The sequence below is a fragment of the Fundulus heteroclitus genome, chromosome 15 (genome assembly GCF_011125445.2).
Source record: "Fundulus heteroclitus isolate FHET01 chromosome 15, MU-UCD_Fhet_4.1, whole genome shotgun sequence".
Lineage (NCBI taxonomy): Eukaryota > Metazoa > Chordata > Actinopteri > Cyprinodontiformes > Fundulidae > Fundulus > Fundulus heteroclitus.
In genome coordinates, this window is record NC_046375.1 from 25039516 (window position 1) to 25061941 (window position 22426).

The 22426-nt window shown below is 45.1% G+C and overlaps 2 protein-coding genes across 3 annotated transcripts in view; one reads left to right on the top strand and one right to left on the bottom strand.

Annotated features, from left to right (window-relative positions):
• Window positions 1-810: 810 nt before the first annotated feature.
• On the bottom strand, window positions 811-11225 carry LOC105936988. Of its 2 annotated transcripts, XM_012878081.3 has the most exons (5): window positions 10942-11213; window positions 6021-8650; window positions 3571-3726; window positions 2959-3039; window positions 811-1517 (listed from the first exon to the last, which is right to left on the bottom strand). In XM_012878081.3, exons 2-5 carry the CDS (start codon window positions 8629-8631, stop codon window positions 1399-1401), a joined length of 2967 nt encoding a protein of 988 aa, XP_012733535.2. In that variant the 5' UTR covers window positions 8632-8650; window positions 10942-11213; the 3' UTR covers window positions 811-1398. The 2 variants fall into 2 exon arrangements, with proteins under 2 accessions (XP_012733535.2, XP_036002963.1); XM_036147070.1 differs by lacking the exon at window positions 2959-3039 and having other exon boundaries at window positions 10942-11225.
• A 90-nt stretch (window positions 11226-11315) lies between these two features.
• vsnl1a (visinin-like 1a) overlaps window positions 11316-22426 on the top strand; it is a 47120-nt gene continuing 36009 nt past the window's right edge. Inside the window, exon 1 of the mRNA XM_036147071.1 lies at window positions 11316-11583. The gene's annotated coding sequence lies outside the window, so the exon portion shown is untranslated. The remainder of the gene's footprint in view (window positions 11584-22426) is intronic.

Here is a 22426-nt window from a genome sequence, read left to right on the forward strand (position 1 = left end):
AAGACTAAACGGCATAGAAGTTGTTGGGTCAGAAGCAATGCAAGAAAGTGGACTTATGGATTTATAGCCTACATTAATATTGATTATATTCATAGCCTACATTTATATCCACAGTACATGGCTATGCCATACTACATTACATATCAGATGTACATTAGCCTACCGTTTCATGGAATTTTATGGAAAAAAGTGCAGCATTGAGATGTTCAGAATTATATCAATTTGTTTTACTTTCATCTTTGATTAAGCTAGTTTTTGACTTTGACCCTGAAAAGTTGCTAAATATAGCGACAAAGTGGCTGAGTTGGCAACACTGTGTGAATGTAACCTATTGGACGCACGTAGGCCTAAACCGTAGCCTACCAACTAACAAAGAAGAGCGAACGTACTTTTGCAAATTAAAAGTCTGCGGAATCAACATAATTTTAAAAGATCATGTGATAGTAAAATAATGACACGAGTCGTCATCCGTGTGAACTTTCAACCCCACAAAAAAAATTCAAGGACTTTCAAGGACAAGGTGTTTTTTTGGCTCAAGGGCCTTGAATTTATTTTTTCAGATTCACAAACTTTCAAGGATTTCAAGGACCCCTGGGAACCCTGTTTAAAGTAAAGTTTGTCGTAAAAAAAATAGAACAGAGAATTTTTTTATGGAGACAAATACCATATGTCCTTTTTCCACTACCTAGTGAGACCTGGATAATGTTACAAACTATCTCCATAATCTTCGAGAGTTTAAAGACCGCAGAGAAGAGAAGACTGCAAAGCTCTCTTTCTACAGAAAGCAGCAGAATGATAATGAGTGAAGGTCAAGCCGACCTCCGACTGAATGCTCGAGGAGATTTTACACGCGTTAAAAACTCGTTTAATGGTAAAAAAAATAAATAAATAACAGAACACACAAAGAACATCCTCACCCAAATACACCCACACACAACTGCAACAATATGTACCTACCTACAGCAAAACCAGCATTAAACATGCCTGCAGTAAAATGAACACTGTCTTAATAAAGAGCTCTCATGTACATGTAGAAGATGTAAAAATTAGCATATAAATATTACAACAGCAATGTTTTAAATAGTTAAATATTAAATATAAATAAATAAATAAATAGATAAATGTTAAACTAGTATATGCTTAGGATATTATGAAGCACATGTGGGCTGTAAATAGCTTTAACTTTGGCAGTGGTTACATCAGGAGGCACCAAGCTGCTGTTGCTTTAAGCAGATGGGAATTCAACACAAGCACAAAACCATCGCAACTAATAAATGTGAGACTTTGTAACATCACAAAACCTGTGTGAATTAACCAGAGAGAACATTTCATCTGTTGAACGTTACAACCAACATACCCCCCACACAAGCACACGCCTGGGTCTCCCTGTCTCCGTATTTATTTGTATGGATGTACGTGATGGAGCTGCTTGGTCTTGGCTCTTTTTGAAAGTCCAACCCTGATTGGCCGTGTGCACGTTTTCAAAGGCTCCAGCCTCCTTTGTTCTGCTGGTGGTCCTGCACACAAACGGAGTGAAGACATTTTAGCGCTGTGTCCGCTGGTCCTACTGGACTTTAGAGCAATCCGACTTTATTATAAGAGAGTTTGTCGGTTTTAACAACTTTCACACAGTGTGGAAAAACTGCATTGTGTTGAGCTGCTTTTGTCCCCCACGCTGACGTGATAAAAGCTTTACAAACTGCACTTTCAAGTGGGGACATTTTAAATATCTAAAGCCAAGCCACTTGACTTTTAGCAGACGCAGTCAGATTGGTCATGAAAAAGAGGAGGAGCAGAGGAAGAGGAAAGAAAAAGAGAGATGAGAAGAAGCAGGACAGATTTTCTGCAATCACCTTTGCGCAGCTCTTCATAAACTCCCCCCAGCCTCTGCCTCTCTGCCAGATTATTGACCGCCTCGTCCTAATAGACGCCCAGCGTTGCCTACTCTCAGCTGTCTCCTTTGCCCTTGGGTTATTCCCTCCTTGCCATGTCCCGTCTGGTATCAGGACACTGACCCTCGCTCTGATCTCCAACTACCAATCCTTACATGGACCCTCTTGTTAGGCATCCCTACATCTGCCTCCTTGTGAATGATCCCTGCCTGTTTATTGACCGTTGTGGATTAAGGGTTTGATCTGTGGATTGGCAGGGGAGCGTTGCAAGGATCGTCCGCCTTTGCCCTCTCCCTCCGCCCAGATCAGCCCCTTCCCCCATCCTCCACATTGAACACGAGCCTCATGGGTGCTCGTCTGAGACATTTAGGTGGACGGATGCCCATGTCTTGGTACGTTTGCAGTTTTGCCAAAAGTGGAGTCCTCCAGCTACAGAAAATCCTTCTCAGAACTTCTCTTAAAAACAGCCTCCTTAGGTTTTTATGCCTCTATAGGGAGGACAGGCCAACTGTGGTCCTTATGGAAGTTTTTTTTTTTTTTTTTACAGCCTTTTTATGTTGGAGGTGCTATCTCAGACAGGTTGAACATACTGAAGAACACTACATGGGAACGCTGAACGTTTATCCTTCTTTAAGCACACATTATCTCAAAGGCTGCCATGATAGTCTCCGTCCTCTACATTAGAAGTATAAAGCAGTGTGACACCCACAGTTTGAATCTCAGGTAAGCTTTGATAAAACGAGACTTAATTTAACATTCATCTAGCTCTACATTTTGTTTCTGCCTGATTCAGAATAATGCCTTGCATGTTGGTACTAGTGCATCGTGAAACATTTCCTACTCGCTGCTCTTGATGGGCTTTTACGCACATAAAACCTTCATTTGTGTAGCTTCAACAGGGCGCGCTTCGTTTGTAATAAAGATGTGATATTTTTTCTACATCTACCACTTTCACTTTGACAACTTTCCTGTGTAAAGTGAAAATCGCTCCCACCTCCGGTGATAAGCCAGCGTGGTTTGGCAAACATACGAACGGTGTGACTCACAACTGAACAGAGAAACTCACTGTGGCTCAGCAGCTCCAAGTGAGGCAGACTCATGAAGGACGGAGACCAAACCTGAACCTTCTGCTGCGCCTCCAGGGACTCTGAAAACAACGTGATCACGGTTAGGACTGCTCCATTTCCAACCCCCTGTATAGATTTCAATATTTCAAATGTTTCAATACTTTCGCAAGTTTACGGAGGTTTTTAGCCACTCTCTCTAAGAAACAGTGGTAGATATTTGTAGAGCTGTCAGGCTTTAAACTTAGAACCAGTTCAACTCAGACACTGGATGGATTGATGGATGAATAAAGTGCTAACGAACGCATGCGTGGAAACACCTTTTACACAACGGCAGTAATAGTGGGGAATTACTAATATTTTTCCATCCTCCATTTCCTTTTTCCAAACCAAAATACTTGACTCGGTGTGTTTGATCAGAGAAATGAAGGTGTGAACATTTTTAAAGTCATCTAGATTTATTAAAAAACAACAACATAGTTTTCAATGTCCCATCATCTACCATTTAAAATACAGACCAAGGAAATGACAGCTGTCACCTCATTACTGAGAAATACCGACTTCTGTTACCGTTGTTTTACACTGATGGCCAAATTATAAAGTTAAGTGGGAACCTTTGTTCTTCTCTCCGGTGCCCATCGATGGTTCCCGCTGCTCCAGGGTTCTGTTAAACGGTACTTCCTGCTCGCCATCATCAGTTCTGGTAACGGGGCAGGAAACCACTGGATCCACTCCACAGATTGCCAGACTGTCGTCTTCAACGGCTTTATCTAAAAATAGACAAAAAGGATCACCACAGAGATAGAGAGAGAGAACAGGGTGGTTTGCTTTACACCCACACTAAATCTTATCAAAATAAACTATTTTTTTCACCTATAAGTTCAACCCTCTATCTACTTGAACTGCACCACAACACATCCAGATCCATTACAATGGCCGTTGTCTCCTGTTTCTGCTCTATGATATACAGACACCAGCCTGTGGTTGGCCTTAGCACTGATAGTGGGTCTGTCCCAATCCAGGAGCTGAATCCTTTGAAGGACCCGGTCTGCGTGGGCCGGGTCAAGCCTCCACCGGGTGTTCCCGCCCTTACCTTACCTTAGCTATACTCCCGTTGCCTAGCAACCGAGAAGCAGCTGTGACGCCACACCCGAAGGTTAATCCCGTTAATCCCGTTGTCTCCGCTGTAAATAATTCCAACACTAGGGCTGGACGATAATTTAATAACAATATATATATATATATATATATATATATATATATATATATATATATATCGATGATAAAAATCGATAACAAATCTATAAAAATAAGAAGTTCAACAGAATAACAGTTTTTCTTCCTTTTGCATTCTAGCCATGTAGGTTAATATTACAGTCATTACATCCTCCCAACCAATCACAACACTGACCCAAAACCAAGCTCCACCCTCTTCAAAGAGTTGAGAGAGCATGCGTTCTTTTTTTCATTTTTAAAAACTTTGGTAAAAAAGTTGTTTGAATAAAGGGTTGAGTTTGAATTCAGAGTTTGTGTGTCTGTATCTAAAAACAGGTTGCTAAGCATAAAATGGTCAGGGCAGCACTTTAAATATATGTTTTGAATGTGTTGATAATTATCGATATTTATCAATATGATTTCTATTTTATCGATATGCTTTTTTTTCTATATCGTCCAGCCCTATTCTACATGGTTTTTATATTCCCTGTACAAATGCCTTATAGCCCGCAATCTTATATTGTTGCTTTATTATATTTTATTATAGTCTAATTCATTAATCAGCCAAATGTTTAACTTTATGTTGAAATATACCGCTAAACAGAGTTCATTGATGACAAATACCATTTCTGTAATTTTGTAAAACATTTTCCAGCTTAAACACTAAACCATGACTTTCTGAGCAAAGCTTGAATCACTTTATTTGTAGAGAATAATAATAATGAACTAACCAAACGCTGACACTGGATATCTGAATTATTTTTGTACTGATGAACCAATTGGCTTCACTATGGATTTATTCAAACATAACGCATCTACCAAGGCTTGCGAACATAGCCAGACCCCACTGAGCTCTTATCACAAACTTATTTTACTGGGATTTTATATGATAGACGAGCCTAAAGTGGTGCATGACTGTAAAACGGGAAGTAAAAAATGGTGTCTAAAACATTTAGCATTTGTATTCAGCTCTCTGAGTCAAGACTTTGTGGAAGTGTTGTGGAGAATGTGGCGACCAGCTTTCTGCGTCTACAGACTGAGACTTTCTCCCATTCTAACATAAATGTTGAAAGTCTCGCCACTGATTCTAGTCCGTTCTAACACCACAATATGCTTTCATCTAAATATTGCCCTCTGGCTGTTTAGGACCGCTGTCCTGCTGGACTTTGGACTTCTGCTCCGGCATCAAGTGGTTTCCGGCTCAAACGGGCTTTGATTCCTATATTTGGCTCCATCCTCCCGTCATCTATGACCAGCCATCCTGGTCCTGCTGTAAAACGAGCATCCCCGCGGAGCGATGCCGCCTCCACCGCTGCCTATCTGACCACTGACCTCCATCTTTCAGGCCAGACGGACGGCCAAGGCCTTGGAAGGTTTGCGGCTGTGTCGTTCTCTTTCCCCTTCCAGTAGAGGAACTAAAAAGTGCTCTTTGAGGAGGTGGGATGTTGTTTCACAGCCTAGCTTTAGTTAAAGACCTCCACAGCGTTGTCCCTGGCCTGTCTGCTAGGTCCCAGGATGTTGTCAATCACAAATGGACTGTTTTATTTGGAGGCGTCCGAATCAAAAGGACTGAACACAACGCACCGTTGGCACGTTTTTATTTGTGAAAAGAAAGGAGAAACTATGTCCCCTTTTGCTGTGTTGGCCTACCGACCTAAGTCCCTATAAAACATCCTGAGGCATGTCCTTGTCACGGGACAAAGTGTGATGAAGCCCAGTGGATTCCTATTGAGAGGACTGGTGTGATGTACACAAGATATTTAATGAAATCATGACGAAGCTCCAAAAATAAGACGTTATTTTAAAACAACGAGGGGAAAACTAGAAGATGCTACACCCTCCCGTCTACCTGTGGGTGTGAGAGCGCAGCGTCCCGCTGCAGGGCGGCCGAGCGGCTCTGTGGGGTTTGAAGCGTCGTCCTCCCAGGGATCCCCAGGCGAGGACGGCCTGCAGTCCATCGTCGCTTCGTTCCTGCTGATCTCAAAGAACAAGCTGAGCTCTTGTAGGACCCTGCCGAACTGCTCCTTCATCTCAAAGTCAACGCGGTTGCCGGGACTGGAAGAGGGACGCTCAGAGGGGACAGGAGAGGACAACGTATGGGGCTTTAATCCAGCGGGCGAGCACGGAGAGAAATCGCCGGCGGCTGCGCGGGTGGGCGCTCTCTCTGGCCGCGCGGACGCAGAGACGTCTGCGGCCGGGGTGGAGCTCGGGACTTCGTTGTCGCTGGAGACACGTCTGTTCTCCGTGTCGTCACAGAGACACCCGGGGCTCTCCTTCTCCCCTCCCTCTACGAGCGGCTGCCCACTCGTCTCACCCGCTGCCGCTTGCTGCTCTCCTTGTTCCTGGTGTGTGTTCAGCAGCTGGCGGGGCGAGCTGGTGAGGACCGCCATGGTGCTCAGGCCTCCCTCCTCATCCTCGCCGTCGCCTGGTGAGAGGTCGACCTTCTCAAACGTGTCAAAGCCGCCGCAGGGAGCAAGGCCAGGCGGGAGAAACCCGAGGCGGCGCTTCGGCGACGCAGGGCTGCGGCGGGCATCTTGAGACGGGCAGGGGACGACCGCGTCAGTGGTAGGAGGGACAGGGCGGAGCGGGGAGATGTCAGGTGTGTGTTGGTCACCGGCGAAGCAACCTAGGCTTTGGTCTGGATCTTCTCCGCTGCAGAGCGTCAACCTGTTCTCCGCCCACTCGCCGCCATCTTGGCCAGGAGCCTCTCCGCTCGCGTCCTGGTGGAGCTCGCTCTGTTTCGGTGCGGCCTCTCCAGGTTCTCCCTGCTCCTCTGAACGCTCCCACTCCTCAAGGTTTATCTCCCCTCCCAACCTGCCCTCCTGTCTGAGCTCCTCTCCTTCAGCCCTACAAGCCCCGCCGAGCTGGCTTCCTCCTTCACCGTCAGCACACTCCGACTTGCTGCCACGTTTGTGCGTCTCTCCTTCTCTCCCATCGCTCTTGCGGTCTCCTGGTGGATTTACCAGCTCGGGCGTTTCCTCTGACTCCTCTGCTTGTCCATCCGTCTCTGTCCGTTTGATCCCGGCAGCCTCTTCCGCTCCGTCGCCTTCGCTGTGAGCGTTTTGCAGCTCCCGTGTCTCTGGGGGGTCGGGGCTGGCAGCCAAGCAGCTGGACGGACTCTGCTCTTCGGGGCGAGGCCCGGCTGTGTCCCAGATTTCTTCTGTCCCCTCGTGTCCAGCAGGAGGGGGCTCTGCAGGACTGGGTTTCCACTGACGGCAGTCCTCGTTGTCGGTCTGGTGTGGCGTGACGCTGCTTGTTGTGGGACAAGCCGGCGGTTCTGTCTGACGGGCGATGTTGCTTTCGTCTCCCCGCTGCGGCGTTCTCCTCTGGTCCTGAAGCTGCTGGGTCTGGTCTGAGGGTGAATCCTGTGACGTTCTGACTTCAGCAGAAAGCGGCGGAGCTGTTTCCAGCATGCAGACTTTAGTTAATGGAGGTAATTCTCCACCCGCAGCGCTGTCTGAGGTACAGAGCCGCCGTTCCACCTCCTGTTCAGTCTCGCTCCAGACTCCAGGGTCACTCGCCTCAGTCTCTCCATCAGCGGGCTCTCGGCTGATCCCAGCGGCGCCCGAAGCCTCTGCAGGAAGGTCAGCTCCAACGCGGTCGTGTTTTTCAAAACTCGCATCTTCAACGGAAAGATTTCCGCCAGACACAAACTCACAACAAGGCATTGATCCCTGAGAGCCTTCGATGAAGGTTTTGCTCAAGCCGTTCTCGTTGACTTCAGTTCCTTCACTGTAGACATTTTCACAAATCTGAAGGTCTAATTTCTGGGAGAGATCTTTCCCTTCCCCATCAGAGCGGAGGGGAAGAGTGTCTTGAGATCCCCTTAAGGACGTGGGACTGCCACCTTCTGCTGTCCTCAGAGGTGGACTCTCAGTGAAAGGAGCCTCCTCTCTCTGCAGATTACTCTCCACAGCACCGGCCGGCGGGCTGAAGGTGTGACAGAGATCTCTGTCAGCCGCCCGGATGAGGCTGGGAGGAGTTAGAGTCCCACGATTCTCGTTGTTTTGGAGACAGACGCCAAAGCCCCCAGGAGTGTCATCCTCACGTGAGCGCTCCAGCTGCCTGTAGTCAGGAACGACGGGTGTGGGCGGCTCAGCGGTTTCTTCCACCACAAAAGACTCCTCGTCTCTTCCCGCACTCACACACGGCCCATACGACTTGGACTGAGCGTCCTTCACGTCTACAGAGGTCACAGGAGTAGCAGGAGGAACATCTGAGGCGAGGCCCCCGGGTTTCCCCTCGTGACGCGGCCCGCCCTCTGCTGCTTCGGGGACGTCGGCCTTCTGCAGATCACCTGTGGACGGGCGGCTGATTGGACCCGGAGACGTCCGGAGCTGTGAAGAGTCAAACCTGTGGAGCTCCTCTGTCGCGGCACAACCTGTCCTCGCTCGCTTTGGGGAGGGCGGTGAAGTGAGCTCCGTTTGGGGGCCGACTCCTTCCTGGGGGACGTTTTCCATTTTCTTCCTCTGACAATCCCTAGAAGCACAAGCAGATTGACACCGTCAACTCCACGTCGGAGAGTTTTACGGTAATCAAAGCACAAGAAAACGGCCCTTCATCAGGAACTGGGTTATGTGCCAGTGACTCTTCATTTGCTTTACAGAAACAGAATTGTGTCTAAATTGTTAGACCGGCAAGTCGTTCAAAGAGTTTCCTGGCATGCATCTAGAGTTTCATACTTTATACCCAAGCTACGTTTTATCTGTTTTTATTTGTCGGTAAGTGACAGCCCAGCAGCAAACCATCCGTGGTGGTTGGAAGCTTCCTTCCTTTAACGAAGGTTTAAAACAAACCCAACCAGGGAGGGAGAACAGAAGGGACGTACGAATAGGTGATGTCTGCATGCCAGCAAGCTGCTTGGGAGGGATGCGTAAAAAAAGAAGAAGCTTTTTCTGTCCTACCATTACGAACATAAACGTGTGGAGACTGCTAAGCTCTACTGTGACTTTAAAGCTGAACGGCTTTAGCAGCAACCAGTCTGGGTGGGTCTGAGGTGAAACGAAGGATGAACGTGCCAGTTATCTACGGAGGAGGATCTGTGATGCTGTGGGCTTGCTTCCCTTCCAGAGGCCTGATTTTTATTTGTTTTATAAAAAGTGAGTCTTTCAGTAGAATAATAATCTAAAAGACGCGGCCAAATCAACACAGACATTAATCACTTGACAGAAAATCCTTCCTGTTATGACCGTCGCAGAGCTAAATCCGGTGAACAGGAACAGTCAAAGATCCCTCTTCCCGTTTGCTTCTACTCTAACAGCTTCAACCTTGTCAAATGTATAAACGGCAGTATTGACAGCAGAGAAAGCACCGATTGGTCTGCCTCCGATTTTGCTAAAAGCAATTAATCTGAGTTTATTTTAATGCTTTTTACATGTATTTTATCACGGCTGCCAAATGACCTTTCAGTTGTTTTCACACATTTATTTGGACTTTCTTTCCCTCCACTTTGTTACTCTTTTAAAACCACCTGGTCAAAACAAAGGCAAATATCACTTGGTTGGATTTAAAACCTAAGGCAGGTCAAGTCGGCCCAAAGGTGGAGGCTAAGACGTGCCGAACAAGTTTTTAGTAGCTAAGGCTGATTTGCTCTTCTCTTTAGTCCGACCCGTCGATTCTTTAATGGTTTCGTTTCCAAAACTAGCTGTATCCAATTTTAGTTTAACAAGTAAATGTTACCATACAAGAAACAAAAAAAATAAGTAGTAGCATCGAACCCTACAATAAAGGGATTACAAAACGATCAGTTTAAGAATCAAAGTATATATCTCTGACCTTAATTTGATTTTTAATAGTCTCAGAAGAAGCAAATTCACCAAATAATACACCCAGTGCAGGCATCCAGGGACGTAAGAGTCCATTTAGGTTGCCAAATATGTTACAGATCTGCAGAGACTGAACGCATCACCCCAGGAATATTAGACCCAGCCAAATACTGCTCCAAGCAGTGATTGCATTATTGCACACGCTGTTAGTGCGATGATGCTAGTGATTGGATATATTGCACCGCTAAGGCACACGCCTTAGCTAGGGATGCTGCTGCACTATTATGCACATTGTATTATCATACGTTATGTAAATATTACATATTCTATTATAGTGTGTCATGTAAATAGGCTGGAGTTTTTTTTCCCCTCAAATAGTTTTCCTTTGTTCAATATCTAATCTGGTATTTACTCTTAGCTTGTATTCTTTAGGTTAGACCGGTTTGCTCTTTTTTCTTCTCTTTTTTTCTCATTTCTAACAGTGTAATAGTGTAATAGTTGTGTGTTTGCCACTGTCACACCTGAATTTCCCCATTGCGGGACAATAAAGGAATTCTTATTCTTATAACATTTTATAATATTCAGCTAACCATAGACTAGACCGATTGTTTAATAACTGTAATCTATAGTCCAAACTGCTGCAGTAGTTTCACTAACATATTCAAAAATGATTATGGACTAGCATAAAATACAATCGCCCATCCAATTTCTTAGAACCGTGTGCTAATCTCCATTGTTGTACTGGCCAATAGGGGTACATCCTGTACAGGTCTCCAGTTCATCAAAGAAACCCACAAGGGGGAAAAAATGATGTTATTTATGGGCAAAAAGAGGATGTTTTCAAAATCAGCTATAAATCCTAGCAAGCTGTTTTAGCGCTGAAAATGTGAACAAAACTCTCAGTTCATGGTTAGCTTAAATGTGGCATTAGTTTCTATTTAAAGTTAGCAATGACTCTGTCCCCTATATTCAGCAGCTAGACAGCTGTTTACCCAGGCTACTCACCGACTAAACCAGCAGTTTTATCTTGTCGCTAACACTCAGTTAGCTTCCTGGCTAACGCTCCTGGTTCCCGCTGCGCTGCCAGTGGCGGGAAACTGTTGCCGCTCCTAAAGACATGAAACTGAGCCTCTAATCTGGGGCGCCATTACTTTCACCCCCCTTTCTAGTACAAGCAGCTGCGCGAAGGTTGAGAAAACGTGCTTATGTGGGGTACAGAGAGGGGCGGCTTCACTCTTGGGTCTTGTTCGCAGCCTGTCCCCGCTGTGCGGAGGCTGTTAACAACACGCGCGCGCGCTCGCGCAAACATACGCGCGCCACACACAGGCGGGCGCGCGCTCAGCGTCTGTCTCCTCCTCTCCGTGCAGCAGCAGCAGCAGCAGCACTTCGTGTTCATCAGCAGCATCTTTCTGCGGATCTGCGCCCCTTACTTTCTGACTCTCCTCCTCCAAACAGTAGGAAAAAAAACAACAACAAGAGATTAAAGCCGGAAGCCTCTTGTTTTGATTGTAACAACAATTCATAAGACTGAGCAGGTGCTTGTTTCGTTTCTTTTTTTTCTTCTTCCCCGTCCTCGGAGGGTTGCTGAGACCGCTCCAGACCATCAGACCACCGGACTCCTCTCGTTAGACTTCGCACTCTCACAAGGTGAGCAAATGAACGCTTGGTGCACGTATGCAGGTTTTTCCTCCATCACATTAGTGCTGCATGCATGGTCGCGTGATGCAACGCGGTGCGTCATCCCTTTTGATTTCCTAAGTGATTCATTGATTAATTGAACACATATTGAGAGGTCAATTGCAAAAAAAAAAAAAAAAAAAAAAGAAGGAAATAAAATAACTAAAACAAAAAAACGACGCGTCCACGTTTATCAATAATGCCGACACGTCGCACCTGTAGGGTAAAACCCAGAGGATAGTTTTTGATGCACGCGCCAGATGAGCATGGCATGTCCTGTTTGCTTTCCCCTCGCAGCCCACGCACACATGATGCGAGGCACGGGGGCAGGATTTTTGAATCAGCAGCCAGAGTGAAAAGGTAATAAGCATGCAGGCGCCTGCTGCGATATCTGGTCTGACTGATTGCTAGTTTAAAATTTACAAAAAAAAGGGGGGGAGGGGTTTTTTTTTTTGGGGGGGGGGGGGGGGGGGTGGGATACTGAATGGAGAGTGATGCTGGTGCTGGTTTGCCATTGATGTTGTAGTGACAATCTACCACAAAAGTGTGTGTGTGTGTGTGTGTGTGACAGAGGGGCATATAGGATGGGGGGGGGGGGGGGGTGTCTCCTTAACCCTACCTCAGAGTGAAGCTGCCCTGACGGGGCAACGGAGCCTGCGGGATTTTACATCAACCCACCAAATTCGCCCGAACTTCAACCTCAGACGGTTTCGTTCCCGTCTGACACTGCTTCTCTCTCTTCACCAGCTCTGCCCTCCTCTCAAGGTCAGCCACTGTTGGCAAACGATGGGAAATGGGGGTGGGGGGGGGGGGGGGGGGGGGGGGGGGGGGGGGGGGGGTTATGTAATAGCCCACTTCCCTTGCTCAGGGGGCAGCTCTGCCCGCTCTAAAATCCCCTCTCTCTGCCGCGTACGCGTCCTCGCCGGCCCTGCACCTGTCGCCTAATGCGTCCCGTCTTGTCTTCCCTCCCCGACAAGGTATCAGAAGGACCGGCAGACCTGCGGCACCGCCCCGTGAATCGGTGTTTGGAGCCCGGTGCAAAGTGACCCGGTGCGCCCCGTCCCCAGCCTGGCCTTACGCACCCTCACGTCTCACCCTAAAAAGCGAGCGCGCTGACATTTGCTAATGAAGCACCAGCTGTCCCTGTGTCATTTATGCATTTATCTTTTGTTTCCTTTCCTCGCTCTCTTTCCTGTGGCACTTGTGAGTAAGTGGCGCGCGGGAACATCGCGGCGCATAGATTGAGAACACAGGCGCCCAGGCCAGGGTGTGTTCTCTGTTATTCAACAGGAGCGTCATGCCTCTGCATTCGTCTCCGATCGCACCTCCCCTCCGTTGTTTTGGCGCGGCTCCTTGTTCCGCTGCGCACACCCATCATGTGAAATTTATCAGGGAGCGCTGGGGAATGTGACGGGGATAGAGTCATCGTGTGCAGAGCGCCGGGGAGCCCAGTCATGTAACATCTACAGGCTGTTTTTCCTCGCCGTCCCGGTCGACCGCATCAGCAGGGTGGCGGCGGACGGTAGCAGGGCAGATGGGAGAGTGATAGGGGTCGTGGGAAGCTCGGAAAAAAATGGCAACGAGGAGAGGCGCCGAAGTGGGAATGACACGCAGCACTATACGGGAGACGAACGTCATCGGTGTGACGGACGCTTCAGTACGTTTTCTATGAGTACAGAAGCGGACAAAGACGGCGTTTTAAAGTTGTCCCGGTTGAGAGGTCACGCAGGGTTTTACAGAAGTATCCACATCCCCTTTTCACTCTTTGTCACGTTACAGCCACCGACCCCAGTGTGTGTTGTTTGCATTTTATGTGACAGACCAACACAAAGGGGCCCATGATTGTTGCCACAGGTTCTCATCTGGATTTGGGCCTGGGCTTTGACTGGGCCACTCTAACCCGTTAAACCCCCGCCATTTTCCATTCAACCCCGCAGCTTCCCCGGCCACGCAGAAGCACCACATCCTCACGTTCTGTCGCTGTGGCGTTTATTTAGGGGCTTTGTACAGTGGAGGTTTTTCACGACACGTGTCCTTTTCTCCATCAAGCCCGAAATCTGGGTGTAGTGATGGACTCAGACCTGAACCTCCAAAAGCATCTAAACACAATTACAAACTCAGCTTTCTATCACCTGAAAAACATTTCCAGGATTAAAGGACTAATGTCTCAGCAGGATCTGGAAAAACTAATCCATGCGTTTATATTTAGTAGAATAGATTACTGCAACGGTGTCTTCACAGGTCTGCCTAAAAAGTGGATCAGACAGCTGCAGCTGATCCAGAACGCTGCTGCCCGCGTCCTCACTAAGACTAAGAAAGTAGAGAACATCACCCCAGTTCTAAAGTCCTTACACTGGCTCCCTGTATCTCAGAGAATAGACTTTAAAATACTTCTGTTAGTCTATAAATCCCTAAATGGCTTAGCACCTAAATACATCACAGACTTGTTATCAGTGTATCAACCCTCCAGACCACTAAGGTCTTCTGGCTCCAGCCTGCTCTGCATACCTAGAACCAGAACCAAACATGGAGAAGCAGCATTTAGTTCCTATGCTCCACTTATCTGGAACAAACTTCCAGAAAACTGTAAAAGTGCTGAAAGCCTGAGTTTCCTTTAAATCAAGGTTAAAAATATATTTGTTTAGGATTGCCTTCGAATGTTCTAGTTAAACTGTTTTACAGAAACATCATTAGTTAAACTTTTTTAGTCCTACTGTTTTTAATGTTCTATTTTTGTTTCTACATTTTATTCCTAATTGCTTTTATTCTGTTTTATTTTCCTATATTTTAATCATGTAAAGCGTCTTCTCTGTACTGAATTGTGCTATATAAATAAATTTGCCTTGCCTTTCCTCGGCAGTCCAAAAAGTTGCATTGTCGTCATATCTGATCAAAGCGCCTGCTTCCATTTGGTCCCAGTGTCCTCTACATGGCTTATGGCAAACTGCAAGTGGGACTCCTCATAAGTTTCAACTTTCTTGTAACTTTCTATACAGGCTATATTTGTGGAGTAGACAACTGATAGTTGTCCCGTCAACAGCTCGTCTAACCAGAGCTGTATCTTATGGGCTGCTTCTCAGATGGATGAAGGTTGACAATCATGTTTTGGCAGGCTAGTAGATGGATTTTCTTTAGGGTTGTCGTTGTTTAGGGGGCTTAATACAAATACATGCCTCACCTTTTAGATTTGCGTTTGTGAAATGTGGGATTTTTATTGCATTTTCGCATCTTTTTTTATGCGGGTCAATCCTATGAAACCCGCTGATGTTGGCTTCGTTGAAACGTAACAAAAAAGGAAATAGTTGGAACGGGACGAATAATTTTGTACAGAACCGTTGAAGAGCAGCTTAATAAAAAAGTGACTCATTTAAATCAAAATTTCCCGGAGGCAAATTTCCTACCAAAGAGTGAGACTAATTGCTTTCAGTACCTCGACAGCATGGAGAATGTAATGCTGGGTCCACCGGCTGCACACCGAGGCAGCACAGATGCGAAATTGTCTCTGCTGCTTGTTTTGTTGAGGGAGTGACAGGAGACAGCGTGTGGTGTAGCGCTCGCATTACGATGCAGCGCGAGCTCCTTGTGAAGACATTGCGAACGCGATGGCGTATGGCACCGCATCAGACATCAGCGGTCTGAAATGCAACCGCTCTGCGAGAGCTTCACTTCTCCAGTAGAAGAAGAAGACGATGCGACTCTTCCTACTGGCAGGAGTCTCAGCGAAGAGCCCTGGTGCACAGCTGTAGAAAGACGTGCACGGTGTCAGAAGGGCGACGCTGAAGCCCGTCATCCGTTCGGATCCCTCTCAGGACATGTGCAAACATCCCGCTGCTGCTGCCTTCTTCATCCCAGGCCCATCTTGTAACAGTAACGATTTGCACCTCCCTGCCGGAGAGCGCTGCGTCGAAGCATTCCCTGCAAGACTGACCTTTGTTTGTGGGACCAGCAGTCAAAGACAAAGACCGTCCCCCGTCAATTTCTTCTCATTGTGGTTTACCTGTGATAATCTACACTCGTATTTGTTCAGTTCCGATGGCTTGGAGATGCTGATGTGAACAAATACGTTGACGGCCTTGCGTTTCCCTAAAATCCCATCTTATATTATTCCAATAGCATAGTCTTACTCAGAAAACTACGGAAAATCCATACTTCAGTTTGAGTACATCCATCCATTCATCCATCGGCATCCAGCTCCTCCTATCGGATCCCATGCCATTCCCAGGCCTGATGTAATATATAATCCCTCCAGTAACTTCTGGGTCGTCCGTTGTCTCACCTGCCAGTGGGACAGACTTTCCACTGTCACTTCATGCTTGCTCAGTATGAGGGATTGCTGCAAAGCCATCAACAATGCAGACGACTGTCCCTGTGGCTCTAGGCTTCTCCAGGAGGAGTGAATGCTGCTTGTCAAGACTGCGATCTGCTGGGTTTCCTTAGATAGGAAACTTTTTGTCCAATCTGTATGATTTGATTGAATTTGACTTTGGAAAGTGCCTTGAGATGACATGTTTCATGAATTGGCGCTATATAAATAAAACTGAATTGACATGCGCGGGAAATGTCCAAAGACAGGCATCGTGATTAGATTTCTAAGCCACCTCAGCTGACTCCTTTCAGTGGTGAGGAGCAGCGGCTCTACTCTGAGCTTCCTCCAGATGATGGAGCTGCTCGCTCTAGTTGTGAGGTTGAGGCTACTCACTATATGGAGGAACCTAATTTCGGCTGTTTCTATCCGGGATCTCGTTCTTTTGGTCACGTTCGATATCTCATCGCCATAGCTGAGGATCAGAACGTAGCAAAACGTTAAACCTAAAAAAAGTCTCCAGCAACATAACTGTCACTGCTGTCAAGACTTTGTGCAACCACCTTTTGCCAATCAAAAGGGGGTTAAGCCCCTGCTGGGGTAGTTGTAAAGACCCTCTTCAGGATCCACATAAAATAATAATTATCCATCCATCCATCCATCCATCCATCCAGTTTCTGACCCACTTAATCCCTCATGGGGTCGCGGGGGTTGCTGGTGCCTGTCTCCAGCGTTCACTGGGCGAGAGGCGGGGTACACCCTGGACAGGTCGCCAGTCTGTCGCAGGGCAAAATAATAATTATGATAATAGTAAAGAATATTTATGTTAGATGTGTTAGAAGGGATGAAAAAAAGTATTGAAAATTGGTTTAATAGCCATCCATTGGCTGTTGATGCTGTTCACGTTCTCATTATTCCCGTGATTATTTGCTCTATCAGTAATGCTTTATAATCAGCCAAAGGTTTGGGAATCTTTTCTATATTACCCAGAGTCCTTTCTTATTTTCAGACCTAAGCCCATGGGTTTTCCAGAGAGTTTACTTTTGGGAAATGAGGTCCAAAACGACAACATTTTCTGATGAAAATGTAACAGTTTGGTGCCATTTGTACTGTCCATTTAAAACAACAGCGGTCAATGTTTTCTCTGACAATGGCAAAAATTCAAAAGCGGGTCCCAGAGTGTAGCCGATTCCAAAACGCCTGGTGTCCGTTGTTGTGCACAGGGAAATCGGGCTCATCCACATTATGAAAGAAATCAGTAGGTAAAGTTCTTTGACTTAGGGTAAAAAAAAATATATCTTTATAGTATTTTTGACAATATCTTTTGTTAGACATATATTCAACATCGCATGCTATTTAAACTATTTCCCCTTTCGAGACTGATATAATGCAAAGCTTTATACTGCTGGTATACTGCAGTATTTGTTGCCAAGGAGCGCACAGGCAAAAAAAAAACAAATCCAGATTTTCCAAAAGTGAAATCCTCATAAATAGCTAATTCAAATGAATTAATAAGATCTTAATAACTTGGCTTGTACGCCTTCATGTAGAAATTTAACAACTTGCCAAAATGATTAGGCACCCACACACAAATTGGTTACTAAATGAACAAATTTGCTGGTTAATACAGCCCCCGAGCTCCAGTTTAGGTTATTTTCACACAGAAACCACAGCTAATGGATCGCGGGGTCAGTAATGAATAAGGAAATTGTTGCACTTCCTCTGTCTTTTATCAGCAACTGAATGCATTTAAGACGCTCAGGGGCTTACATAAACACAAAGCTTCTTTGGTGACACTAAAAAGCTTGTGTTGGTGAAGAGTCTCAGTCATCCAGGTCATGATCAATCCAAAAAAAGGTTTGAAAATAAAACAACTGGACTTCTATTAGGCCTCGTCAGCAGGTCTATAAAGCTTGGAACTCCACACTACTCCAGAAATTTTGAACTGAGAAAGCTTCCTGGATGGGAAGCGAAACGTCTTCAGCTTCAGAATAGAATTTTTTTTTTTTTTTTTTGCATAATCTGTGCTTTATCTGCTAGACAGAGTATTGCGTTCCTTTGTAAAGGTCCTCTTCAAAAAGGTTATGTCTTGCCAAGGGACATATGAGCTTGCAGAAGCGGGGCTGGGATACCGGCATACACACCGAGTGAGCCGCAGCAGAAAAAATGGCCATTGTGCTGTGAACCAGATTTGAGAAGAGCCGGTTTGGAATTCAAAAGAAAATACATCAGTAGTTCTGTTTGAAACAAAATCTAATTCGATAAATTAAGTTAGTTTTACTGTAAATCAACTTCACATAATTTGCCTTTTCCCCCCATTAAATATCAGCTGCTACCAAAGTAATATTTCCGACACATACACCTATATTGGACTCCAAGGCTTGTTTTTCTCATTACAAAATCATAGGTTGTCTGACTGTTTTAGTGTGATTTTATTTCCTATTTCCTAAAAACAATTCTGTCTTATATCACTCGTGGAGCTAATTTTTTCGAAATCTGTTAATCTCTCTTCAACGTAGTTGTCTAACTATGTAGACTGCATGCACCAAAGGGCCCTGATAAGCAATTTCAAAACTTGGTACATAATTACTCCACCGTCCCTCTGCGAACTTAAGTCGCTTTGAACTTCACAGAATTACCTCAAAATCTGATTTGAGGGCGAACTAGATGTATCTCCTAAGGACGCATGACAAATGCAAGTTTCAGGACTTTGTTATGAGTCGTTAACAAAATCATTTATAAAGGTAATAAGTAAAGGATAGCGGCAACAAGAGGCAAAAAAGAGGCAATCAAAGATGTGGAGACTAGAAGAAGTGAGTGCAAGTATTTTTTACAAGCAACTGAAGCGATGATTGACATCATACAAAACAAATAATCGTGATTAGTCGACTAATTGGAAAAAGAATTGATGGATTACTTAACTATTAAAATATAGTTGAGTAATCTGTAAAACTGTATGTCTAAGTTACTCTAAGGAGGAAAGTCAATTCCGCTGCCTTTGTCCAGGTTCTCCTTTTTGGCCATCCATCCATCCATCCGTCCATCCATCCATCCATCCATCCATCCATCCATCCATCCATCCATCCATCCATCCATCCATTGTTCTTAGGGTTAATTCTAACCCTAAAAACAATTATTAACCCTCATATATATTTGAGGCTTCATTTAAAATGTTCCTATCAGTTGGTGAGCTTCTAGGTACCAAACGTGAGGCAGCAACATATAGAGGAAGGCATGATTTTCTTTTAATTTCACATCTTACTAAGGTATACGATAGCTTTGGTCTTGTTTCCAGCTCTCTAAACATATTGCCCAACTGGTACAATCACTTACCGCACGAGTAGATTGTTCTTTCTTTAAGCATCTGATTTATGTGATTTTTATGGCGGTATAAAACACAAACTCTTAGAGGCTCCAGAAATAACTTGTCACCGAATAGCTACTGACTTTATTCCTTGAGCAGAGTTATAATTCACACCTACCTTACTTGTGAATGGGGGGGCTGTTTGGAATAGTGCCTGGATGTTGTCAGCCATGTTCGTGAGAAATTGACAAGCAGCACATAAAAGTCAGCCGAAAAGCATTTCCGAACGATGTTGTAGGAGAAGCGGAGTCAGTTCGTGATCAATAAAATATCCTGGACACGTTGAAAGGGCCTGAGTGAAGTGATTAATATCTCACAGTAACAGGTTTGCTGTTTGGCAGCCCACTGCTGAGTTGTCGTAGCTGTTGTAGCGTCTCTGAAACGATTGCAGGTCTAGTTTTGTTCAGAAAAAAGGCCATTGTTCACAAGGATTTGTTATTCAGTGTAAGTTACAGAAAACCACAAAATCATTTCTCTGTCGCTTCATGCACTGTCTTACTCTGATGGAGGAAAGCCCTTACATCCCTCACTACAGCAACCTTTTCTGTCCTGGGAGATCCAGAGCTTTCCAGAGGACAGAAGAGATTGAGATGTATTATCCTAGGTGAGCTTTTGTCCTTCCAGTGGGATCTACCTTGGAAACCTCTAACAGCAGCCCTCTAGGAAGTCTCCTGCAAAGACGCCCGTGCTGCTGTGACTGACTCCTTACGACAATGAGAACAAGGCCTCTATTTCAAGCTCCACCTGGATCACGGAGCCTCTGAAACTATGTTAAAGGTGGAGTCCAGCCACAATATGGAGGAAGCTACTTTCAGCCACTTTAATCTGGGATCTCTTTCTTTAGTCATGATACATACCTTGTAGCCAAAGGTCAGCGCTGGGTTGTAGAAAGCCTCTAAACCTCCAGGAGGGATCCTGAACAGATGACCTAACTATCTTAATTAACTTTTTTTTAGGAGAATCCGACCCGCTACAGATAAAAACTCAGGCCTTAGCATCTGAAATCATGGTCTTTTTTTTATGATTATCCAAACGTGATCACCACAAGTGAGGATTGGACCACAGATTGTCAAGTAGGTAATGACCTTTGGCTTTCTAAAGGGCTGTCATTATTAGCACTGTTCCCTTGTACCAAGATAGCCTAGGGTTCAAATCCCAAACTTGGGTCTTTCATCATAGAGATTGCATGTTCTCACTGTACATCCTTGGGTTCACTTCAGGAGCTCCTGCTTCCTCCCACAGTCCACAAATATGAACGTCAGAGTCACACAAAACGAAAGAACCCAGTCACTCTCTCAGGGCAATTTAGAGAAACCAGCCGACCTGAGTTGTCTTGTGATGGACTGGAAACCTGTCCAGATTGTACCCTGGCTGCCTCTCGTTTGATGACATCCAACACCTTGCAAAGATAAATGGGTATAGCAAAGGCATGGATGGGACCGTTTTTCTCCCAACACTACAGACACAAGTAGACGTGCTGGTGACTACTCTGCCGTTGCTTATGGCAAGGCGAGGCAAGTTTATTCATAAAGCACTTTTCATTAACAAGACGATTCAAAGTCCTGTACATGAACAGCACTTAGAAAGAAAAACGTTACAGAGATAGAGGGAAAATATTAGAGGAAAGCACATTGCAGCGGAATAGTAGCAGTAGGTTAATATTTAAGACAAGTTGGACTACAAACTTCAACATTAACATTTAAAAGCAACTCTAAACAAATATTTTTTTAACCTTGATTTAAGGGAACCTCAGGGTTTCGGCACTTTTACAGTTTGTTCCAGATACGTGGAACATAAGAACTAAATGCTGCTTTTCCCTGTTTGTTTTGGTTCTGGGTATGCATAGTAGATTTGAGCCAGAAGACCTGAGTGGTCTGGAGGGTTGATACACTGATAACAAGCTGTGATGTATTTAGGTGCTAAGCCATTCAGGGATTTATAGACTAACAGATGAAAAAAAAACATTCAACTTGAACTCCAGCTCTTGAGGCAAAGACTCTTAGCGAGAGGGAGCAGTCCCCCTTTTCCAACTTGGGCACACCTGGACAAACAATGCCCAACTCTGCAAATATTTATGCATCAGTATGTTGATTTTTCTAGAATGTGCCGTTTAGAGGAAAACAGAATGCCTCTATGCTTGATGAGTGCATAATAGATCGCTCTGCGGTGCAGAGCTGCAGCACCTGTCTACTGGCTTGCATATGGAAACTGGCATTGCACATTTGGTGTTAGTCTGATCACGCTGACGAGGTCTGGAGGAGCATCTCAGTGGGGAGTGAGAGCAGGGATGTTCCAAAACTCGAACTGTATTTAGCAAATTTATGATAATTAGGGGTTGGTTAATGAACCAATGAAAGTGATAAATTGGCAGCATGGGCACCGGGCAGATTGGGGCTGAGGCAGCTGTGTGCAGCCAGCAGCATAAGGGGGAAAGAAAGAAGGCAACTCCAAACGTGCTTGAGTTTTTCTACAACTTCACAGTGGTCACACTACTTCAAAAGATCCCTATCACACCCTCTGAATGGATTCCCTTCACAGAGGAGGAGATGTACTGTTTGAAAAATAACTTGCTTTTGGAAAATCTGGGAAATGAAATCAGGTCCCATCATGGTTTACAAAAGTTGATATGAAAAAGTATTCACATCTCAGAAATTTTTAATACTTTTTTCACTTTGAAACCACAAACTTTTAATTTAGGGGGGAATTATATGTCATGGCCCAACATAAAGTATTGTATAATTGGGAATTAGAAGGAGAATAACAAATACATTACAAGCTTTCTTTATGCATAAAAATATGAAATGTGTGCCGTGCATTCAGTATTCCGCCCTCTTTTCAATGATAACCCTAAAAAATGTCCTGTGCAACCAGTTGTCTTTAAGAGTCATATAACTAGGAGAGGGTGTGTAATTTAATCTCTGAATACGTTTCTTTTAGAGAACATTAGATAACAAACAGCATCTTGAAGACCAAAGAACACTACAGATAAGTCAGGAGGAAGATTAAAGCAGAGTTTGGGTATAAAGGTATATTCAGAGATTTGAACATCTCACAGATCACTTAATAATCCGTCATCTGAAAACGGAAAGAGCGTGGGACCTACCAAAGCATGGCAATCCACCTAATATGACAGGCTTGGCAAAAAG

Bases quoted from the DNA above. Each gene is read 5' to 3' on its own strand.
- LOC105936988 (XM_012878081.3), bottom strand. From the start codon at position 8,631: ATGGAAAACGTCCCCCAGGAAGGAGTCGGCCCCCAAACGGAGCTCACT. The intron at 3,727-6,020 runs GTAGACGGGAGG...GTCTATTTTTAG, and splicing joins CTGCGCTCTCACACCCACAG to ATAAAGCCGTTGAAGACGAC. The intron at 1,518-2,958 runs GTGAGTTTCTCT...GTTTGTGTGCAG, and splicing joins CTTGGAGCTGCTGAGCCACA to GACCACCAGCAGAACAAAGG.